At 36.4% G+C, this 19,178-nt stretch overlaps 2 protein-coding genes across 2 annotated transcripts in view; both read right to left on the minus strand.

Moving 5' to 3' along the window:
• The window catches only part of LOC134747993 (inositol-tetrakisphosphate 1-kinase-like), a 110,333-nt gene that overhangs the window by 33,160 nt on the left and 57,995 nt on the right, over positions 1–19,178 (minus strand). The gene's annotated exons all lie outside the window — the stretch shown is intronic.
• Positions 8–5,284, minus strand: LOC134747712 (H2.0-like homeobox protein). The gene is made up of 3 exons (XM_063682324.1): positions 4,804–5,284; positions 2,027–2,238; positions 8–250 (listed from the first exon to the last, which is right to left on the minus strand). The coding sequence occupies exons 1-3, from the start codon at positions 5,033–5,035 to the stop codon at positions 119–121; spliced, it is 576 nt and encodes a 191-aa protein (XP_063538394.1). The 5' UTR covers positions 5,036–5,284; the 3' UTR covers positions 8–118.

A 19,178-nucleotide genomic window follows, 5' to 3' on the forward strand; every position in this document is an offset into this window, starting at 1 on the left:
ACCCTCGGTGCGCGAGTCCGACTCGCACTTATCCGGTTTTTTTTTTATTCATTGACCCAGCCACACTATAAATACCCATGATTCGCATAGTGTGCGCCCCAGTGAGTTTTCAAATAACCTAATCGCTGAGCGTGTCGACATCCACTTCCTCGTTGTCGTCGGGTGCTTCTGGGTCCCGGCCCGGAGCGCCCGCGCGGCCCTCCTTGGTGTGCCGCCACTTCATGCGCCGGTTTTGAAACCATACTTTCACCTGTTGTAAAGAAAAGTTTTATTAAAGATAAAATGCACTCATGATGGGAATAGGTACAGTACAGCAGGAGTGAGAGATGAAATAGTTTAGCAAATGGAACGAATGATGAATTGAAATACTTTATATAATTATTTACTCAGGTGTAAAAAAAAATGATACAAGATACGACAGGGTTCTGTTTGATGCACACCTCATATAGCCCGTACCTATACATTTCTTTTGTAGCAGAAATAAATAGCTTATGAAAAATGTGTGAAGACCGAGTTTAAAAACCGGAGTCGGACCCGCCCACCGAGGGTTCCGTACTTTTAAGTATTTAATTGCGACTGCCAAAACCGAGTATAAAACCAGAGTCCCGTGAGACTATCATTAGTAAGATGATTTTAAACGGGTTTCTCGCGTATTGTTTAGTAAGAACACGTCGCGCGCTCGATCAGTAGAAGCAGTGCAGTCGGAGCTCCTAGTCGAAGATCCTGAACACTTGGGTCAATGTCAATCGTAAAGAACCATTATGCTGGCTTCATCTTGCTATACGAGCTATCAAACCAGATCAGTCGTAAAATTTCTGTGAAAATCCTTATTTTATCTTTGTAATGTCTGAATTAAAATAAGACCTATCAAAGCTGTCCATGGTGAGTATATAATCTCTAAATACGGGCAATATGGCTAAGGAGTGGAATTCACTTCCTGCAAATCTATTCCCAGTCCACTATAACTTGGATCTTTTTAAATCGAGAGTGAACAGACATTTTTTAGGTAAGCATGATCCATCCTAGACTGCATCGGCACTTACCACCAGGTGAGATTGCGGTCAAATGCTTGCCTTTTCGTAATAAAAAAAAATTAAACACGGTGCATAATGGTAATTTTAGGTCCGATAGCGTCGTTTCTAGTGCAAAAGCAACGCCATCTATCTCAGCAGTCCATTTAATTCTAAGTAATGGCTACTTTCCTCTAAATATCGAAATCAAAACTGTTATAGGCAGGTATTAGGTACAGTTGCAGAGTTATTTAAATCACCGCGCTATAACACTTTTTGTTACCTGTCTATATAGTTATTAATCTGACCCCTTCTACGGATTTTTAAAGACGAAAGTATTGTTAAAAAATGTGAGACGTACGGAACCCTTAGGGCACGAGTTCGACTCGTACTTGACCAGTTTTTTCCGAAAATAAGGCATCTACTGTGTATCTATGGGTCATAATACACATTTTATAGTATGGTTAATTCGTTCGCGTCTTTCCTGTAGACATAGCAATGGCTACACCCATGAGGCGGGAAACATTTTTTCATAGACTAATAAGGAAAATGGGATACATTTGTACCAGAGTTGTTAACTTTTATAATATTGTCCATAGAGGTGACCTTTCTCTTAGATGTGTTCTGACCACTTTGACCCCTATAGACTAAGATAGAGCGTTATATGAGCTAGTGGTAAGGCAAGGAGTTCGGCTCCTAAACCGAAGGAGGAAACTTCGGCAAAGGAAACCAGAGTACCTAATCCGTTAGTTCTCATCAAGGTTGGAAGGTCAGATGGCAGTCGTTTTCGGTAACATTTGCCTGGGTGCGTAGCCAAAACGTGCAATCGTTAACGCTCCGTAGCGAACGAAACTCAACTGTCACTGTCGCACTAGTGGGGAAGTGATAACGAGAGATGACTACGATATGCTACAGAGCGTTAACTATTGGCACGTTGGCTAAGCGGAGTCTGCTTTTTAAGGACGAAACCGGGAAAGCGTTAAAATGTAGGCAGTATAAGGTAATGTATTAGGTACCTGCGCGTCAGTAAGCCCCAGCGTTGCCGCCAACTGCCGCCGATCAGGCTTGGTAATATATTTCTGTATCTGGAACCGCCTCTCGAGACCCTTTCTTTGCAGGTTACTGAAGACCGCGCGCGACCACGAGCGCTTCCTCTTGCCTGTCGACGTGACGTCACAGCGCGGCGTTGACTGCTGCGGTGGTGATGACGTCAGTGGGAGCCGGTATACTGTTCAACATAATGGTACATTAGAAAAATAATGTAAATCATTATGCCACTCACATAATTGTACACATACAAGAACATGAAACAAAAATAGTTATTTGTTATACAAGGGTGCAAAGTTGTAGTTTACCCGCGAGTGTTTTAACACACGAGAAGTAAAATACATTTGCACCCATGTGTAACACAAAACTTTTCCCCTCACTAGCGAGGAAAGTGCATCCACAGGCGTTAGATCATCTTCATCGACTGGAGTCACTCATTTTTTTACGATATTATAACAAAAAACTCTGGAAATTCTGTACTTTTACGTGAGAAGTTTTTAAGTAAAATTTTTGTTGACAATATTGACATTTCTGACGTATGAAATGTCAATGATGCGTTTTGAAATTGCATCGACTTAACTTGTGCGTTCAGAATTATGTTTAACATAATTATTAAAAAACAAACGTTTATTATGGAATTTTAAGGTTTATCATTAAATAAAGCTAAATCTGGTATTTTTTATTAAATTCTCAAACCATTTATTTAATGATAATTAATATCGAACGAACCATTATTATGAGCGTTTAACGTTTTGTTATCTGTCAAGCTACTTAAACACGCTCCATCCAAGGTCAAATTACTTTCCCCACTAGTGGATAAAATGCGTTTTCCCCCGCTTGTTTTAAAGGATAAAAGACGGCTTTCCGAGCTATTGAGGGGAAAATATTTTTTTCATTTCTCATGCTCTGAAACAGTGTTCTAAAAAGTGATACGTTTCTGCACTAGAGCATTTTACTTTCCAAGTAGGTACTGTTGTTTTCTTTTTTTTACAATTAGCAATTAAAATTTGGTTTTAAATGGATTTGTTACACAATTTGCATTCTGATATTTAACTCCCCATTCCATAAATAACGATATACCTTTACCTTAATGGTTAATTGAAAGTACCTTCCAAGTAATGCTGTAAAAATTATACTTGTTAACTTGTTACTATTTAACTTTCCTCGTATTCGAAATGAAAAGTAGTATTTAAAAAGGCGTCACTAAACAGCCTCGGACCAAACAACCTCGGCAGAAATGAGTGCCTTTCATCCCTTGCTTAACAATCTACTATTTCTTAGGTAAATAGGTTAAGTATTAAACGAACACTTCAACGCGGATAGTCGAAAAAAAAAGGTTTTCCTAACTTTATCCTACAGTTTAGGAAGCCTTTTCTAATCAGAAATTGCGGACAAAGGTCAGTCAAAGTCAAAGGACATAAAAAGATTAAGCCAATAAAAATATTAAATAAAATGAGAATTTACGGGAGTGTATTTTTTTAACGTAAATAAGTAGGTACCTATTATTTACCGTTTAAGAATATTTGTAATCCCATGGGTATTTTTAGAGTACCGTAGTCAAAATCGCAAAAAACGGAAGCCTTAGGATAGGTACCTATGTTTCGTCATGTCCGTCCGTCACAGCGATATTACTGAAAAAGTATGTGTAAAGGCTATACATTTTATATTTATGTATAATTATATCCTTTGTCTTTCTGGTAGGTACCTTGTTGTACATTTTTTGCTCCATTTGTCACCCTCTTTTCACTCTCTCCTCTCATCTACTCAAATGTTAACTGGAAGAGATCCGTTCGCCTTTGTACTTCTTACTAATTCTATGTTACTTTTAATTAATATGTCTTTTTGTACAATAAACTTATTACTACTACTACTAAACTAAAAAGTACGAGTATATATATTTTAAATAAATTTGAGACAGGTGTTTTTTTCATGAGCCGCTACTTAGTTTAGTTAGAAGTTAAAATAAAATAATAATATTTTTCATCACACCAGCTGGTAAATGCTCTCTTAATTCGGGGTGAACTGGAAATCAGCGTAATAATAGCTGCTAGTCTACACTGCACCACAATAACTGCGGAGATCATCCCTTTCGTCACACTGCCTGTTATTTTCTTGTTTATTTTTAGGAAACCCTGTTTATTTATTTGTTACCTTACTGCCTAACTACCTAAGACCGCACTTGATTTTTTATTTTCTCTAATTTAATTTGTTCTCGCTTGTTTTAAAGCTAGTAGATACCTACCTATCGCAAATACTGATTTATTACGGCACTATTATGCAAAATACCTTACATTTGATACACTTCCCGCCTATAAATACTTAGGTACCTATCCATAATCATAACAAACATTAACTATTCGAAAAATACTTAGGCACAAGTCTAACTATCTAGTAAGTAGCTAGATACCTACTTACTGATAGTTAGACGAGTAAATACTCGTACCTACTTACTAGAAGATACCTTCTAACCCTCATGTAAGAGTGAAGCAAAAAAAAGACAATCAAAGGCTTAGGTATCCATGCAGGTCGAAACAACTCGGTTTCGGTTGTAAACATCTCAACACATAAGCTCCCTTTAATAATATAGTTTGAAATAGGTATTTATGAAAATAATTTTGTAAACATTCTTAATTCAGTGCAATTTTGTTCCACTAATGTTCCTCCTTCACCATCCGTTTTTTTTGTCCCTTTGACCATAATTTCTTGTTATTTCCCATATCTTATTAACTTATTATGGATGTCATACCTGTGGTAGGCCTCAAAGCGGGATGCAAATGCGTGTACGCCAACGACAGAGGCAGCTGCAGGATTGGAGGTTCATCCCGACAACACCGGTATAGCGCTGCCACGCACCCTGCACATGGAGGCTCCGTCGGCGCGCGAGCCTCCGGCTTGCTCACTTCCTTATCTTTACTCAAAATACTCTCCACACTAAACTTCAACTTATTCGAACTCGAAACATCACCGAGCGACGTCATCGCGCACTCCTAACCGCCACTAAAGCATCTGAAAAACTGACGAACGAACCGAGAATCGACTCAAGCGCAGGCTGTGGGCGTGGCTTATTTTTCATGCGCTCTGATTGGCTAATATGAAGTGGGCGTTGCGTGAACATACCGTTATCGAGTGAGCTTTTGAGTGATGTTTTAAACACACTGCAGTTGTTTACAATAAAGTTGCGTTTAATGATTTTTATATTAGTTTGCAAGATGAATTTAATTTTATTACCCACATGCTTTGTACAGGCATCTGTTTCTAGATTCTAAGTATATAAGTGGGTACTAAATTGTATAGAATTGCCTAGGTATTTAAATAGATTGATTAAAGTACATAAGTTGTTATTTTTTGTCATATTCATCTCATTTAAATTCTGGCAATAAATAGGTCGGCAAGTATACCTACTCGTAAAGATACCATAGCTAACAGTTAGGTATACTAATTACGCGGAAAATTTGGTTGTAAAAACAACTTCATGGTTGAGCACTATGGTAATACTACTTTTAACGTAAGTACAACATTTTTTTTACCGTAATTAGTACCTACGATTGTGAACTAAATATCGATTATATATTTAGGTATTTAATACGAATAGGTCCGAATGTTCATGTTCGCCGAATATCAGCGCTTTACGAATACCTATTAAAAATGTATTTGTAGGTTTTTCCGAGTATCGAGTTGTACCTAAGGGATTAAAATAAATAAATAAAACCTTGACCATCACATTACATATACCTAATACAAATTAAAGATTTTAACATTGAAAAAGTCGAGTGGTAGCATGGAAAAAATAAGTCAATTAAAATAAAATTTATTCAAAGAATAAAGACGACTTTTTCCGTCGGGTGTGGTGTGTGGTAAATAAAAGTTTTTTCCCAGAACGCATAAAGGTCCTGTTACCTATAATTAATATTAAAATCTCAGGTTTTCTGCTTCCTACTCTGCTACAAATAAAATTTCTAATTTAAGTCAAAGCAATCAAAGTATAGGTACTTACCTACGTTCGTCTGTCTGAGTCGTAAGTATATTTCATACAAAAAACCAACATTTAAAAAACCTTCCTATAGGGTGCATAAGGTGCATTGCATGAATTGTATCCCGTTGACTTATTAAGAATCCCCGGCAAGCTCGGCCGAATTGCACCTTCCCATTCAAACGTAGGTAGTTCCGCTCTCATTTTAAAACTACGTGTTGGATTGTAATGAAACTTTGCACATATAGGTACAATGACATGAGGTATATATATCTTAGGTCTGTAATTAGTTTTGTATGAAAACCTTAAATTCGCTGATTTATTTTAACTATGGTATCTGAACCTACATAAACTAATTACAGACATAGATATACCTTATCCTATTTTAAGTACAAAGGTTCAGAGCAATCTAGCTAGTCGTTTTAAAATAAGAGCGGAACTACGTTTGTATGGAGAACCGAGCTTGCTGGGGACCCTTAAGTAATCCTGGCAATCATTGCTTACAATAGTGTCTTTATAATAATATCTCCTGCAACTATAATTGAATCATGTCGGTGTATGGGGACTCCGTGTATCCATTATCGATGTAACTTACGCTCTGTGTAGCCTACTCTTATGTACCTATAGGTACCTACCCCCTATCTAGATACCTCTAGGTACCTAATCTTAATGCAATCAATCTTCACAAGCCCATCTTCTCATAGACAAACTAAACCCGAAATAGCATCGCTTTTAAGCTCTAAAATCGATTACGGATGAATTTATTTTGACTGTCAGCAAGCACCTGCGGAGTATCGGCCTCACCCGATATAGATCGAATCATTACGATACTGTTTACTTAATACCGACCACCTACTTGTAGGTATAAGATACTTACCAACATACATATTATGTTTTGAGAACTGGGAGTCGCTGGAATTTTGGCTGTCCTCGTCCACTATAGCCCGTTTTTTTTTCAGATTAGATATTTTATAACCTCGAAAGTGGCAACTTTTTACCTCTACTAAATCTGAGTAACTATGCACTGAATTATTCTGTCGTTTACATATAATTTTAACGAAATATTAGATATCATAGGAACCCTAGCATTTCGGAAGAAAAAGTTAATTACAATAAAAATAAACTATCAGTACGGTTTTTACTCACTATTATTTTTAGTCGCTTTTGGCGACATGTTTCGGATTCTTTGGAGTATTTGGATTTTTTTTTTAAATATGTCTCACGATAGTTTAAATGCGAAAAATAAACTAATCTTAATATACGATGTATAAATTAAAAACCGGCCAAGTGCGAGTCGGACTCGCCCACCGAGGGTTCCGATTTTTTTAGTATTTGTTGGTGTAGCGGCAACAGAAATACATCATCTGTGAAAATTTCTACTGTCTATCATGGTTCAAGAGATACAGCCTGGTGACAGACAGACAGACGGACAGCGGAGTCTTAGTAATAAATAATAATCCCGTTTTCACCCTTTGGGTACGGAACCCTAAAAAGCAAGTTAAAGACAGTCTAGTCAGAGTTCTAGCTGTAGTCTTGGCTAATCGTTCGTGTCACTGCTGTTGTTGACGGAAAGTTTGCATAATTGCGAAATTTTTCACATGAAAAAGATTCAGGGAGGTAGGTTCGTATTAGGTAATATCAGATACGATACGCGGCTTAGATCGTTACTATTAGAAAGCTGCAATTATGAAAAAAAAAAAAAAAAACAGGTAAGCAAGTTAAGGATGACTCACGTTAGACCGGGCCGTGTCCGAGCCGGAGCGTCCGGCTCTTACTTTTCTATGACATGACAGGTGATCACGTGATGCTTTCCATAGAAAACGAAGCGCCGGAAGCTCCGGCCCGGACACGGCATGGTCTAACGTGAGTCATCCTTTAAAGGTCTATGTTAAGCAAGTTCACGAAATACCAACAAGAAAATTTTATTTCGATAGGTAAAGCGGGGGTTTAATTTTTTTTTGGTTTCAATCCTAGTTCCGAGTCTATCAAAAAATCCGAAAATTCATAGTTAATAGATATTAAGTAGGTACGTTGTACCTACGTTGATTACATCTTACCTTAATACAATGTTTCTCTCGATATTTACAAATAAGCTGCCATAGCTGCTTAAACTCGAATTTATAAGTACTACGCAGCAAATTATCAAATAGGTTTTAAGTAAAGTAAGCATTTATGGCTACTTACGTGAATTATTACATTCTTATTCGTGTTTACACTAATAATGATTTATAGGCAGCTGTGCCTTCATCCATTGCACGTGTGCGCACATATTATAGTCAAAAACTAAAAGAACGGAACTCATGATCTAATTATATTCATTTTATACTCTATTACAATTGAATAGGACTCAAATTAGAACAGTATTATGGCTACGTTTAATGCAATTTATTATGATGGGATGTTGGGAACTACTTAGGTAGGTAGGACTTAGGACTTAGGTAGGTAAGTAGTTAGATTATATATGGCAATTATACAAGTATACTTATTTATAGTTATGTACTTAGGTACATAAGAAACCATTAGGTAAGGAATGCTCCCGCCGGTTCTGATTTTAGAACTGAGAATTCCCGGATCTGGTATTTTTTTATATATTAGAAACTTAGAAAGTCGGGGAGCACAGCCTAGTAAATATATCCCGGCAAGTCGCAGCTAATTTAGCCTGTGATTTCCTCAATAACTGCAGGTCAAGTTGCTCAACTATGATCAATAAGGCAAGCCCAGTGAGAATTGACTTCTATCGCCACTGGGACCTGCCTCAATCTGTAAACTAAACTCTGATTTGTAATTAGATTCCTAATAACTAACCTCACTCAGATCCTTTTTCTTTCGTAATAATGGAAAATATGTAAAGAAGTAAACTCAAATTTAATTTAAAATATTATTGCTAATTAATTTTTTAGCAACCGTATTGTGATTTAAAAAACCGGCCAAGTGCGAGTCGGACTCGCGTTCCAAGGGTTCCGTACATTACACAATTTAAACAAAGTATTTAAAAACCCATAGGGATAAAAAACTAAGTAATTAAGTCCGCTTGACTGCACATTTCTAATAGGTTTTCCTGTGATCTATAGGTAAAGATCTATTTTGTGTATTTTTTTTAATTTTAGACCCAGTAGTTTTGGAGATAATTAATTCCCATTCCCCATGAATTTTTTTGCCTATTTTCTTGAATAACTTCTAAACTGTTTATCCTAAAATTATTTAAAAAAAATTGAGATTATCACAATGAGCTCTTTCATTTGATTACATATCAAATGAAAGAGAACACGATATAGTTTGAAATGAAATGAAATGAAATATTTATTTGCTTAAACATGGTAAAAAAACATGGTAATGGTTTGAAAAACTTTATTTTTTTATTTTTTCATTTACTCCCCCATGTTTCAAATTAGTTTGTTTACGTTACATGTCCGTCTTTAGGTCACAAACTTACATATGTATACCAAATTTCAACTTAATTGGTCCAGTCATTTCGGAGAAAATAGGTTGTGACAGACGTACAGACAGACAGACAGACGCACGAGTGATCCTATAAGGGCTCCGTTTTTTTCCTTTTGAGGTACGGAACCCTAAAAAGCGCTGCGATTTTCCAAAAACTCTATTGGCTGAATCTACTGTACCGTATATATATAACATTCGGACTTGACACACGCCGGCGCCGAGACGCATTCCTACCGTCCTAAGCACGTAACGTGAATCATCCTTTAAATAATATAATAGTACATTTCGATGCTAGTGCGGAAAGTATGACATTTCCGCACGTGTATCGAACGACGTTTTTTAATACAGTTGCAAAAAAATAAGAAAAACAACAAGTAAGGAATTCGAAACTTTTATATTATTAATTCTGTGACATCATTGACATTGACATTATGAAGAGGTGTTTTTTTAGCTGGGTGTTATGATTATTGAACCCACTTCAATGAGTTTTTTTTTAAATGCATGTTCTATAAGACAGAAACAATTGTAAATATAAAACATTGTACTGTTATTACACAAATATCGTTAATTACGATTATTTGTATCGTACATTTATAAAAACAATATCGAATGTTGCCTTTAGAAACTTAAAGCAGAAAGAAAAAACGCCTCTTCTTTGACGGGCGTTCCGTTCCATTCAGACAACTTATTAAGAACGGTTTTTCAATATTCAATATATAAATAATTTTTAAGAAAAAAAAACCGACTTCAATGGGGGATGCCGCTGAAAGCATTCTTAGATTCCAGACAATGAAATGAAAAAGACAGCATCTTTTGCCTAATTATGTAGAAAAGGAGGTAAACCGACCCACTTTTCTAGTAGCATTTCGTTTTTGTAAGGGTCGCAGTTCTAACCTAACCTAACCTACTTTTCTGGTAGCATTTCGTTTCTGTAAGGGTCACAGCTCTAACCTAACCTAACCTACTTTTCTGATAGCAGTTCTGTTCTGTGAGAATCGCAGTTCAAAACACACCCACCCACCAAACCCACTTTTCTAGTAGCATTTCCGGGTCCGGGTCTGGGTCCGGATCCGAGTCCGGGTCCGTGTCCGGCTGTCCGGGTCCAGGTTTGGGTCAGAGTTCGGTCCGGGTCCGGGTCCGAGTTGGGGTCCATGTTCAGACCCGGGTCCGGGTCCGAGTCCAGGTCCAAGTTTGGGTTTGGGTCCATAAGGAAGAGAACAAATCGCCAAACGTGAACTATGTGTCATTGAATAGTTCCATTCTGATCATCATCAGCAGTTCCACTTCATCAAATGTCACTTTTTTAAATGTAAATGCTGGATTTGTTGATGAAAATACAAAAATCGCTATATGTATGCCTTTCACATTTGAGGAGTTCCCTCGATTCCTCATGGATCCCATCATCAGAACTCGAGCTTGACAAAAATGTTTCTTGAAAACCTAACTTGCTTAACAAACATAACGAAGAGGACAAATCGCCAAACGTGAACTATGCGTCATTGAAGAGTTCCGTTCTGATCATCATCAGCAGTTCCACTTCATCAAATGTCACTTTTTAAAATGGAAGTGCTGGATTTGTTTATAAAAATACAAAAATCACTATATGTATGCCTTTCATATTTGAGGAGTTCCCTCGATTCCTCATGGATCCCATCATCAGAACTCGAGCTTGACAAAAATGTTTCTTGAAAACCTAACTTGCTTAACAAACATAACGAAGAGGACAAATCGCCAAACGTGAACTATGCGTCATTGAAGAGTTCCGTTCTGATCATCATCAGCAGTTCCACTTCATCAAATGTCACTTTTTAAATGTAAGTGCTTGATTTGGTGATGAAAATACTAAAATCACTATATGTATGCCTTTAACATTTGAGGAGTTCCCTCGATTCGTCATGGATCCCATCATCAGAACTGCTTTTTGACAAAAACGGGACCAATCTGTATGTATATACTTACAATCAAAAAAAGAATTTTCAAAATCGGTCCAGAAATGACGGAGTTATGGAGTAACAAACATTAAAAAAAAAAAAACAACCGAATTGAGAACCTCCTTTGAAATCTTGAAGTCGGTTAAAAAATAGACGTGTTATAATGATGAAGAGGTAAGTAATAAAATATAAAATATGTATATTGTTCGTATTCTTACATTAATAGTAGGTTTTTATGTTGATTACGACGTCTAAAGGAAACTAATATTAACACTCATCAATAAGTAGTCATGAATTGGAACAATAAATTTAAAAAATTGGAAAAGTAAAAAGCAACTTTCCGCACGCTTAACAGCTACGTAAAGTAGCACTTTTTGAGCAACTGTATTAAAAAAGCTTTTCTCATCAACGCTTTTCATTGCCCACGTAGAATTTATTAATGTCGCTAATATTCTATTAAACCTTACGACTCTTAGCGCTATAAATGCCAGACAAACCTAATAGAGAATTAGAATCACTATGCAATTAGTAGCATTGCAGCACTGGCTATTAAATTATAATAAATGATTGGTCGTAGCAGGTCTTATATTGCAGCTACCCGCTGTTTACTTAACAGTCCCCGGTAAGCTCGGCCGAATTTCACCTTCCCATACAAACGAGTTTCGTTCTCATTTTAAAACCACCTGCTGAATTGTAATGAAACTTTCGACTTACAATGACATGAGGTATATCTAGGCACCTAGGTCTGTAATTAGTTCATATAGCTCCAGTTTATAAAACAAACGAAATAGAGCAAAAACAAGTTTTGTATGAAAATTTAAATTCGCTGTATTTTTTAACTATGGTATCTGAAGCTTCATATACTATAAACTAATTACAGACATAGATATACCATATCCTATTGTAAGTACAAAGTTTCAGAGCAAACTAGCTACTCGTTTAAAAATGAGAGCGTAACTACGTTTGTATGGAGAACCGAGCTTGCCAGGGATGTTGAAAGTAGCTGGTTCGGTCTGCTCATTTAATGAGCGCAAGCGATTAATTTGCTTAAGAGATACAAATATATGGTATGTGTGTACGATAAGGTCGATAAGTACACATAATTAGCCGTATTTGTCCAGATATTCGCGTGTTTATTTTTTTTCTGATCGCAAACGAAAGTGACGCAGCCATAGTTGGTTGTGTAAGTTCATTAGATCCGCCATGTTGACTTTGAACTTCACCCGGTAACTATTAAGTTTATAAATATATATTGTTTTATAATTCAGTTAGTTATTTAAGAGGAAAAGGGACAGCCGCTTCTAAATACAAATGTAGACCCCATTTTCCTCTCTGGATATTGACATTATACAAAACAATCAATCTAATCACCAAATGCACACGTGACAAGACCCACCAACAAATCTCCACTTAACTACCCACTAAACTGTGATAGACATTTAAAACTTAAAGATCTATAAATTACAACAGTTTATCACTATCCTGAAATCCTTGGCTTCCTCATTCGCGTAAGAATAGCTTTGATTCGATAGCTTTCCGGAAATCAAATGTTAGTATAGTTGGGTTTGATTAGATCGCTTTTAACGCTCTTATGTTTATAGTTTTAGAATCTAATTTAGTCAGTTGTTAGAAGGAATCAAGTATTGGAAGATTTATTAAGTCTGTCATTGTTTGTGCTGTCGTAAATGTCTCGGGTCGTCCACCGAGTTACGCGCCACAATTAGGCTATCGTGGGATTGAAATAAGTGCGTCAACAAACAGAGAATCCAGTCGGACGATGTCCCGAAGCTCGCTAGACCCTCTACCACGCTAACTTTGCACAAAATTGGCATTAAGAACGCATACTTACATATTCCTAAAAGCTCTGTACTTGACGTAGTAGCACTGGCATGAAAATTTAGCATGATCCGACTCGTAGAATTCACTTATAACATTAGGAATCGCATAGTGTAAAAACCTACACCTACCTACCTAGTGTTAGTGTAGGTTAAATACCTACTTAGTTAAGTACCTATTTGTATTAAATATATTTAAACGGTTCACTCACCTACCTAACTAAGCTATTTTTATCTAAAACTTGAAATAAAATAAAAAGTAGGTATTTTTATTTTGCTGGTGACTGGACAGTACTCGACGTTTAATAATACGTTAAAATCAGAATCAAATGTTTTATTCGTGATAAACTTAAAACTAAACTTTAAACAAGATGGAGCGACGACCTGGTGAAGGTCGCGGGAAATCGGTGGTTGCGAGCGGCACAGGATCGGTCGGAGTGGCGAGCCTTGGGGGAGGCCTATGTCCAGCAGTGGACGTCTATCGGCTGACATGATGATGATGATGATGATGAAACTTAAAACTAAAATGACATACAAGGGTATAACTAAAACTACAAACATTCATAAAATAGGTAGGCAAGAGTTAAAGTTTACCACGAAATGGTCTCGCCTCTGCATTTCTAACCCGAAAGTCAGCGCTGATCTTCCGGCGAGACCATCGCCCCGCGACCTCGACCAGCGAGTACGTTACATGTACAAGGTTTGTACTACATACAAACGTCCCAAATTTGTTAGGAGTAAGTTCATACAATTTTAAGGAAGAAGGGATATTCTTTTTTTTAATTTCCCATGCAAATAAGTAGGTCAAGTCCCCAAGTAGAGAAGCGCAGACGCAACCTAGTTATTAACAAAAAATATAAAGATATGAAGAAAACAAAAAAAACTAATAGGGCACAAAAGTACTAATTCAAATTGCAGTTGACTCATAAGTACCTATACCAAAACGTGCTATTTTAAAAGTAGGTATGTATATAAATCCCTTAATTGTTTAGTTTCCTTTTTTTATCAGGAGAATCATCTGTAAAATATCGCAATTAATTTTATTAACGCGTTTCATTCCCAAATAATAAAGCTGTATGGCCTGTATGAGCCTATGGTAATAAGTATCCCGAGAAAATCTTAAAAGCGCGATTCAGGTTTTTTTTCTATTAGTAGGAAGTTAGGAACAGACACCATCTTACTTTCAATTGGTGTAAAAAATAAAAACCTGAGGACATTACCTCAGAAAGAACAACGAAACTAAAAGCTATCGCGAGACTAGGTATACTATCAAATAAAAAACTCAAAATGGATAGATGTGAATCGGGTTTCCTTAGAAACATATGTATCTCTTTTAAACTATCTGCCATAAATAAATCAGGAAGTTGTGTTGTGAGACAAAGGTGAGAGCTTTAATGAAAGTTAAGCTTATGGTATTAATCCGCGATTGAAAAGTTTGCCCAGTTATAAAACTAAACAAATTCTTATATATATTCTTATATTGCCAGGAATTACACCATTGGATCCAACAAAACATAGCAGCACGCGGCATTAAATCAATTAGTAATAATTAAAGTGCATAAACACCTTAGATCGTGACGTGAGCAATGAGCTTACACGAGAAGTGATATAAACACTAAAGCATGACTATACATACAAATCACAAGATCATAATATTGGGTGTCGGTGTCACAATAAATATTGAATAAAATAATAAATATTAAATATCGACGCTGTTAAAATATCCGCTTACAGTTTATGAGATCGCGCGGACATATTTACGTACGTGAGGAGGCAATCAATTGACTTTTTTCGTTCAAACTCACACACATACTTTTTTGATACGCGCTTTCTCTGAATGCGTAATGCTTGAGATTCTGATATGATACAGCGCGTTAAGTGATTTAAATGGATTTTAAAGAGGCATGATGGAGGGCTGGGTTGGAAGTTAGCGAATTCTGAATGTAATATATTATATTTTACAGTGCAGTGGTGCTAATAATTTACCGCCCTAGTGGGCCTAGTGCGGTAACTTTTGATTCCATAAAATTTATTGATTCCAATATTTGTAATTGTTTTTTGTAATTTTTGGTTAATTTTATTGCTTGTAAAAATTGAAATGTAAAAGTGCCCCTGTGGCCTATTTGCTGAATAAATGTTTGATGTTTGACTAGAACTATATAAAATTTATAGGGCCAATACAATACACGTGCGAAAAGGTAATTCGCAACTCGTGTCAATTTAAAACACTCCCTTCGGTCGTTTTTTTAATTTATTGCCTTCGTTGCAAATTTCTTACTTTTCGCACTTGTATCGTAATGTACTATTACTTTGTGGTAACATGTTGTAGGCAAGTACGTGCTAATATATCATATTAAATTTTAAATGCAATTATCTTCCATTTAACGGAGGTACTTACTTAATATGTAATTTAGTAAGGTACATTAAGCATTTACCTACTGCATTCAGATTTATGAAAACGTTTTAGGAGAAAATAAAATTACAAATAGGTTATAGACATTTTTTTTGTACTAAAGTCTCTACATACTTACAATTATTAGCAAGAGTCAGTTTAACCGTGTAACTCTTTAGAATTTTAGTCGTTGAACTTTTTCGATGCCCTAAAGGGCAAATGGAAATTAATCATCTCTGCACGTTTAGCTTACACAATTGTTACTAAACACCCATTAAAATGAGATAAATCGTGCGCCTACGACCTTTAGAACACGTATTAATATTTAATTGTAGTCGATATCATCACGAAGCGCATAACTAACTCTTAATAAAGTGTAATGTTGACGTGAATTATCCACATAAGTCTGCCGAACAAGCCGGTGTGTTCCACTTATGTACCTTTTTGTTTGATTATGTTAAAAGATGCTCTTGACTTACATTTTAATAAAGTGTTTGTTTCCTAGACTATTCTGTCAGCAAGAAATAAAAATGACAGTTCTTTAGGACCTGTTATTTTTGATACCATAAAAATTATCTGAATCCGATAGTCTGCGCAACCATTAGGCGAAAACGAAATGTCCGCCAGTCTGTACCCATATAGACATTTTTAGACATATACAGAATAGAATCTAAACACAGAATAGAAAATTATACAAAACAGTGTGAAACATAAAAAGGAGAAAGTGCCACGAAATGGTCTCACCTCAGCATGTTGCTGGCGACTTCCAGCGCTGATCTTCCGATGACACCATCCGGTGAAACAATCACGACAAGTAATAACAAGAACAACAAAATTAATACAGTAGAGTCAGTAGATACTTATAGTTATTTTGCTCGGAAACGACGTACCTACTTCTAGCTGTATTTTTTAATTACCACTAAAACCTTTTTCCTAGCGCGTCCAAAAAATATTAAAAAAGTAATTCACGAAAATGAGCCTCAATAACATATTTCCCAAGAAAGTTGTTTTAAACGCGATCACTTCCTTCCTTATGAAAAGCCCTTTCGTTCTTCTCAAATAACGAATCGATGCAGCGAATATACGCCCTTTTTCTGTGCTTAGAGCAACAGTGTTGCATATTTTTACCTTAAAGTTGTGTACATACTTAATATATAGGTAAGTCTCTTGAATATTCAATCAGATCACGGAATCATCATTATGTATAAAGTTATGTAAGTGGAATATAACTACTTTAGCATGGGCTTCTATTCTGGAAACCATATTGATCACTTTGTGGCTTGTGGCTACATGTGGCCAAAGATAGATATAACTCCGTAACAGTCTAAGGAAAAAACGTGCCACGAAAATCCACGAAAATTTGATTTTCGATCAGATGGCGCCACTACCTTTGGCCTACTCTCGTATAGAGGGCGTTGACGGTTTCGTTTGTTTTTTATTTAACAATTTTAACGCATATCAGTGAAAGAACATGGGTTAAAATCATTTATCCATATTTAAATAAATTTCATCGTATTTTTATAAATCTTCATTTATAGTTTTAGTGTGTCGACAAAATGGCAGTGAATTTACTGTGGTTACAAAATTTACTACGATGTACCGCTCTATCCTATTACATCCTCTTTGCATGTGGCTTTTTATCGAAATACTCGTTCATAATGTTTGTCGGGAATTTAAAAACAAGTTTAATAGATATACCTTTTTTGGAACAACTGCTTGCCTTACTGTGAAACATATGCTGTTATAAAATTTAAAAAAAAACTGAACTGTTAACACCTTAGGTACTCATAAATAAATAGCGATAATATGGTATCAAAAGTACGTAACGTTGTCAATTCTAGGTTTCGTTCAACTCGGACGGCTATTTAAGATCCACGACATTCGTAATTTAAGTAGAAATGAATGAGAACGATCAGATTGTAGAATAGGCCCCGGCCCGGCGCTGTGTCGCCTCGGGAAATGCTTTATACGGCGCAGGCGCTCCAATAAACGTCATAAATAATACTCGATCGTGTGAGACTCGCCACGGATATCCAACAAACGCGTATATCTGTTTATATTATACGTTTAAATAAAAAAAATACACACCGATAACCGTACATCACGGTTATTAGTTTCGATAAATAATACGAATAACTTTTCGATGTGATCGATTCAAATGTGTTGTTGTATTTATTGTAATTAGTTGAGCACTCCGGCGGCCGCTCGGCGTGTGGAGCCCATCAAATATTTAAACTGTTTATTAAGAACTAATAATATTTGCATAATCGTATTTTAAAACATTAGTCTATATGAAATTCAATCTTAATCGGCCATTAATAATGAGAATTAGCTCGATCTAAAGCGGAGATAATTGAATAAATTTTATAGGAAAAATGCAAGAGGTATTAAAAATAATTCCAATAAATGCTTGAGATGTTTTTGAGATGGATCTTGCCTTTTTTTTGGAATTTTGTGGTAATAAAATATTACTGTTCGTTATCTTAGTAATCGCAAAGCGATCCTTTGATTATTTTTGAAAGACCAATGTAACAGCATGGAATCGAAGCAAAAAATGCAGTATAAGTACCTATTTTACGTTACTACGTTTCTGTAAGTACCCGTGTAATTCGTGCAAATCCCTAAATACTAAGGACAACTGAGAAAGGCTAGTACAGACGTACAGATAGACTAATCGACAGAGGGAGTAGCCATTGCCTAGAGCCTAGAAAGTTTTTCCAAAATGATCACTATTTTTCATGTCGGTATTATCTTCAGTTTTCGCACTAACTATACTATACACATGACTCATTTTAACGAGAGGGCACAATTCGCACACGTGTCCCATACAACCAAAACTGACTCAAACAGAAGCAAGAAAATCCCAGCATCAAACGGACATCGCTCACCGCTAACCGATCGTGCAGAATTAAAAAGGCACAATGGTTATGTTCGCGTAAATCACAATAAAAGTCTGGAGAGACGCCTGATGCCGCCGCGAGTTATTGCGCCGTAAAGTTGTGCGGTGGACACGATGCAAGTGCAGCCAGGATTCGACATCTTCAAGTTTGAGAGCCTGATTAATATGTATTAAAATAAGTAACTTAAATTACCAAACTAGAACAAGATTATTTTTTGTAACGCTTATAAAAAAATAAAGTGAATAAAAATACCAATGCGGGAACGTTGTAGTTCGAAAAAACTCGCGCAAATAGAAGATGAGGTATATGAGGATGTCTAATTTAGAGAGTCTTTCTCTAGAACCAAGAGTGTAAGTTAAATTTAGCGCTCGTAATAATATCCGAGCTTATCTTCTATTTTGTCCCGTTTATAACGTTTATTAGCGTCCTGTATCGTGCCGGATTAAGCCAGCGCGGGGCCTGTAGTAAACTCTATCATGGGCCCCATGGATTGTTTTAACTTTGTCGGACGAAGTGAAACTTAGGTTTTTTACGGCCACAATGCGTAGGTGAGCGGGGCCTCCAAACGCGCGGGGCCCGTGGCAGTTGCTACTTTTGCCACGTGGCTAATCCGCCACCATGGATATGATGGTCGTTCTTGTCTACGTGACAG

The sequence above is a fragment of the Cydia strobilella genome, chromosome 15, assembly GCF_947568885.1.
Source record: "Cydia strobilella chromosome 15, ilCydStro3.1, whole genome shotgun sequence".
Classification (NCBI taxonomy): Eukaryota; Metazoa; Arthropoda; class Insecta; order Lepidoptera; family Tortricidae; genus Cydia; species Cydia strobilella.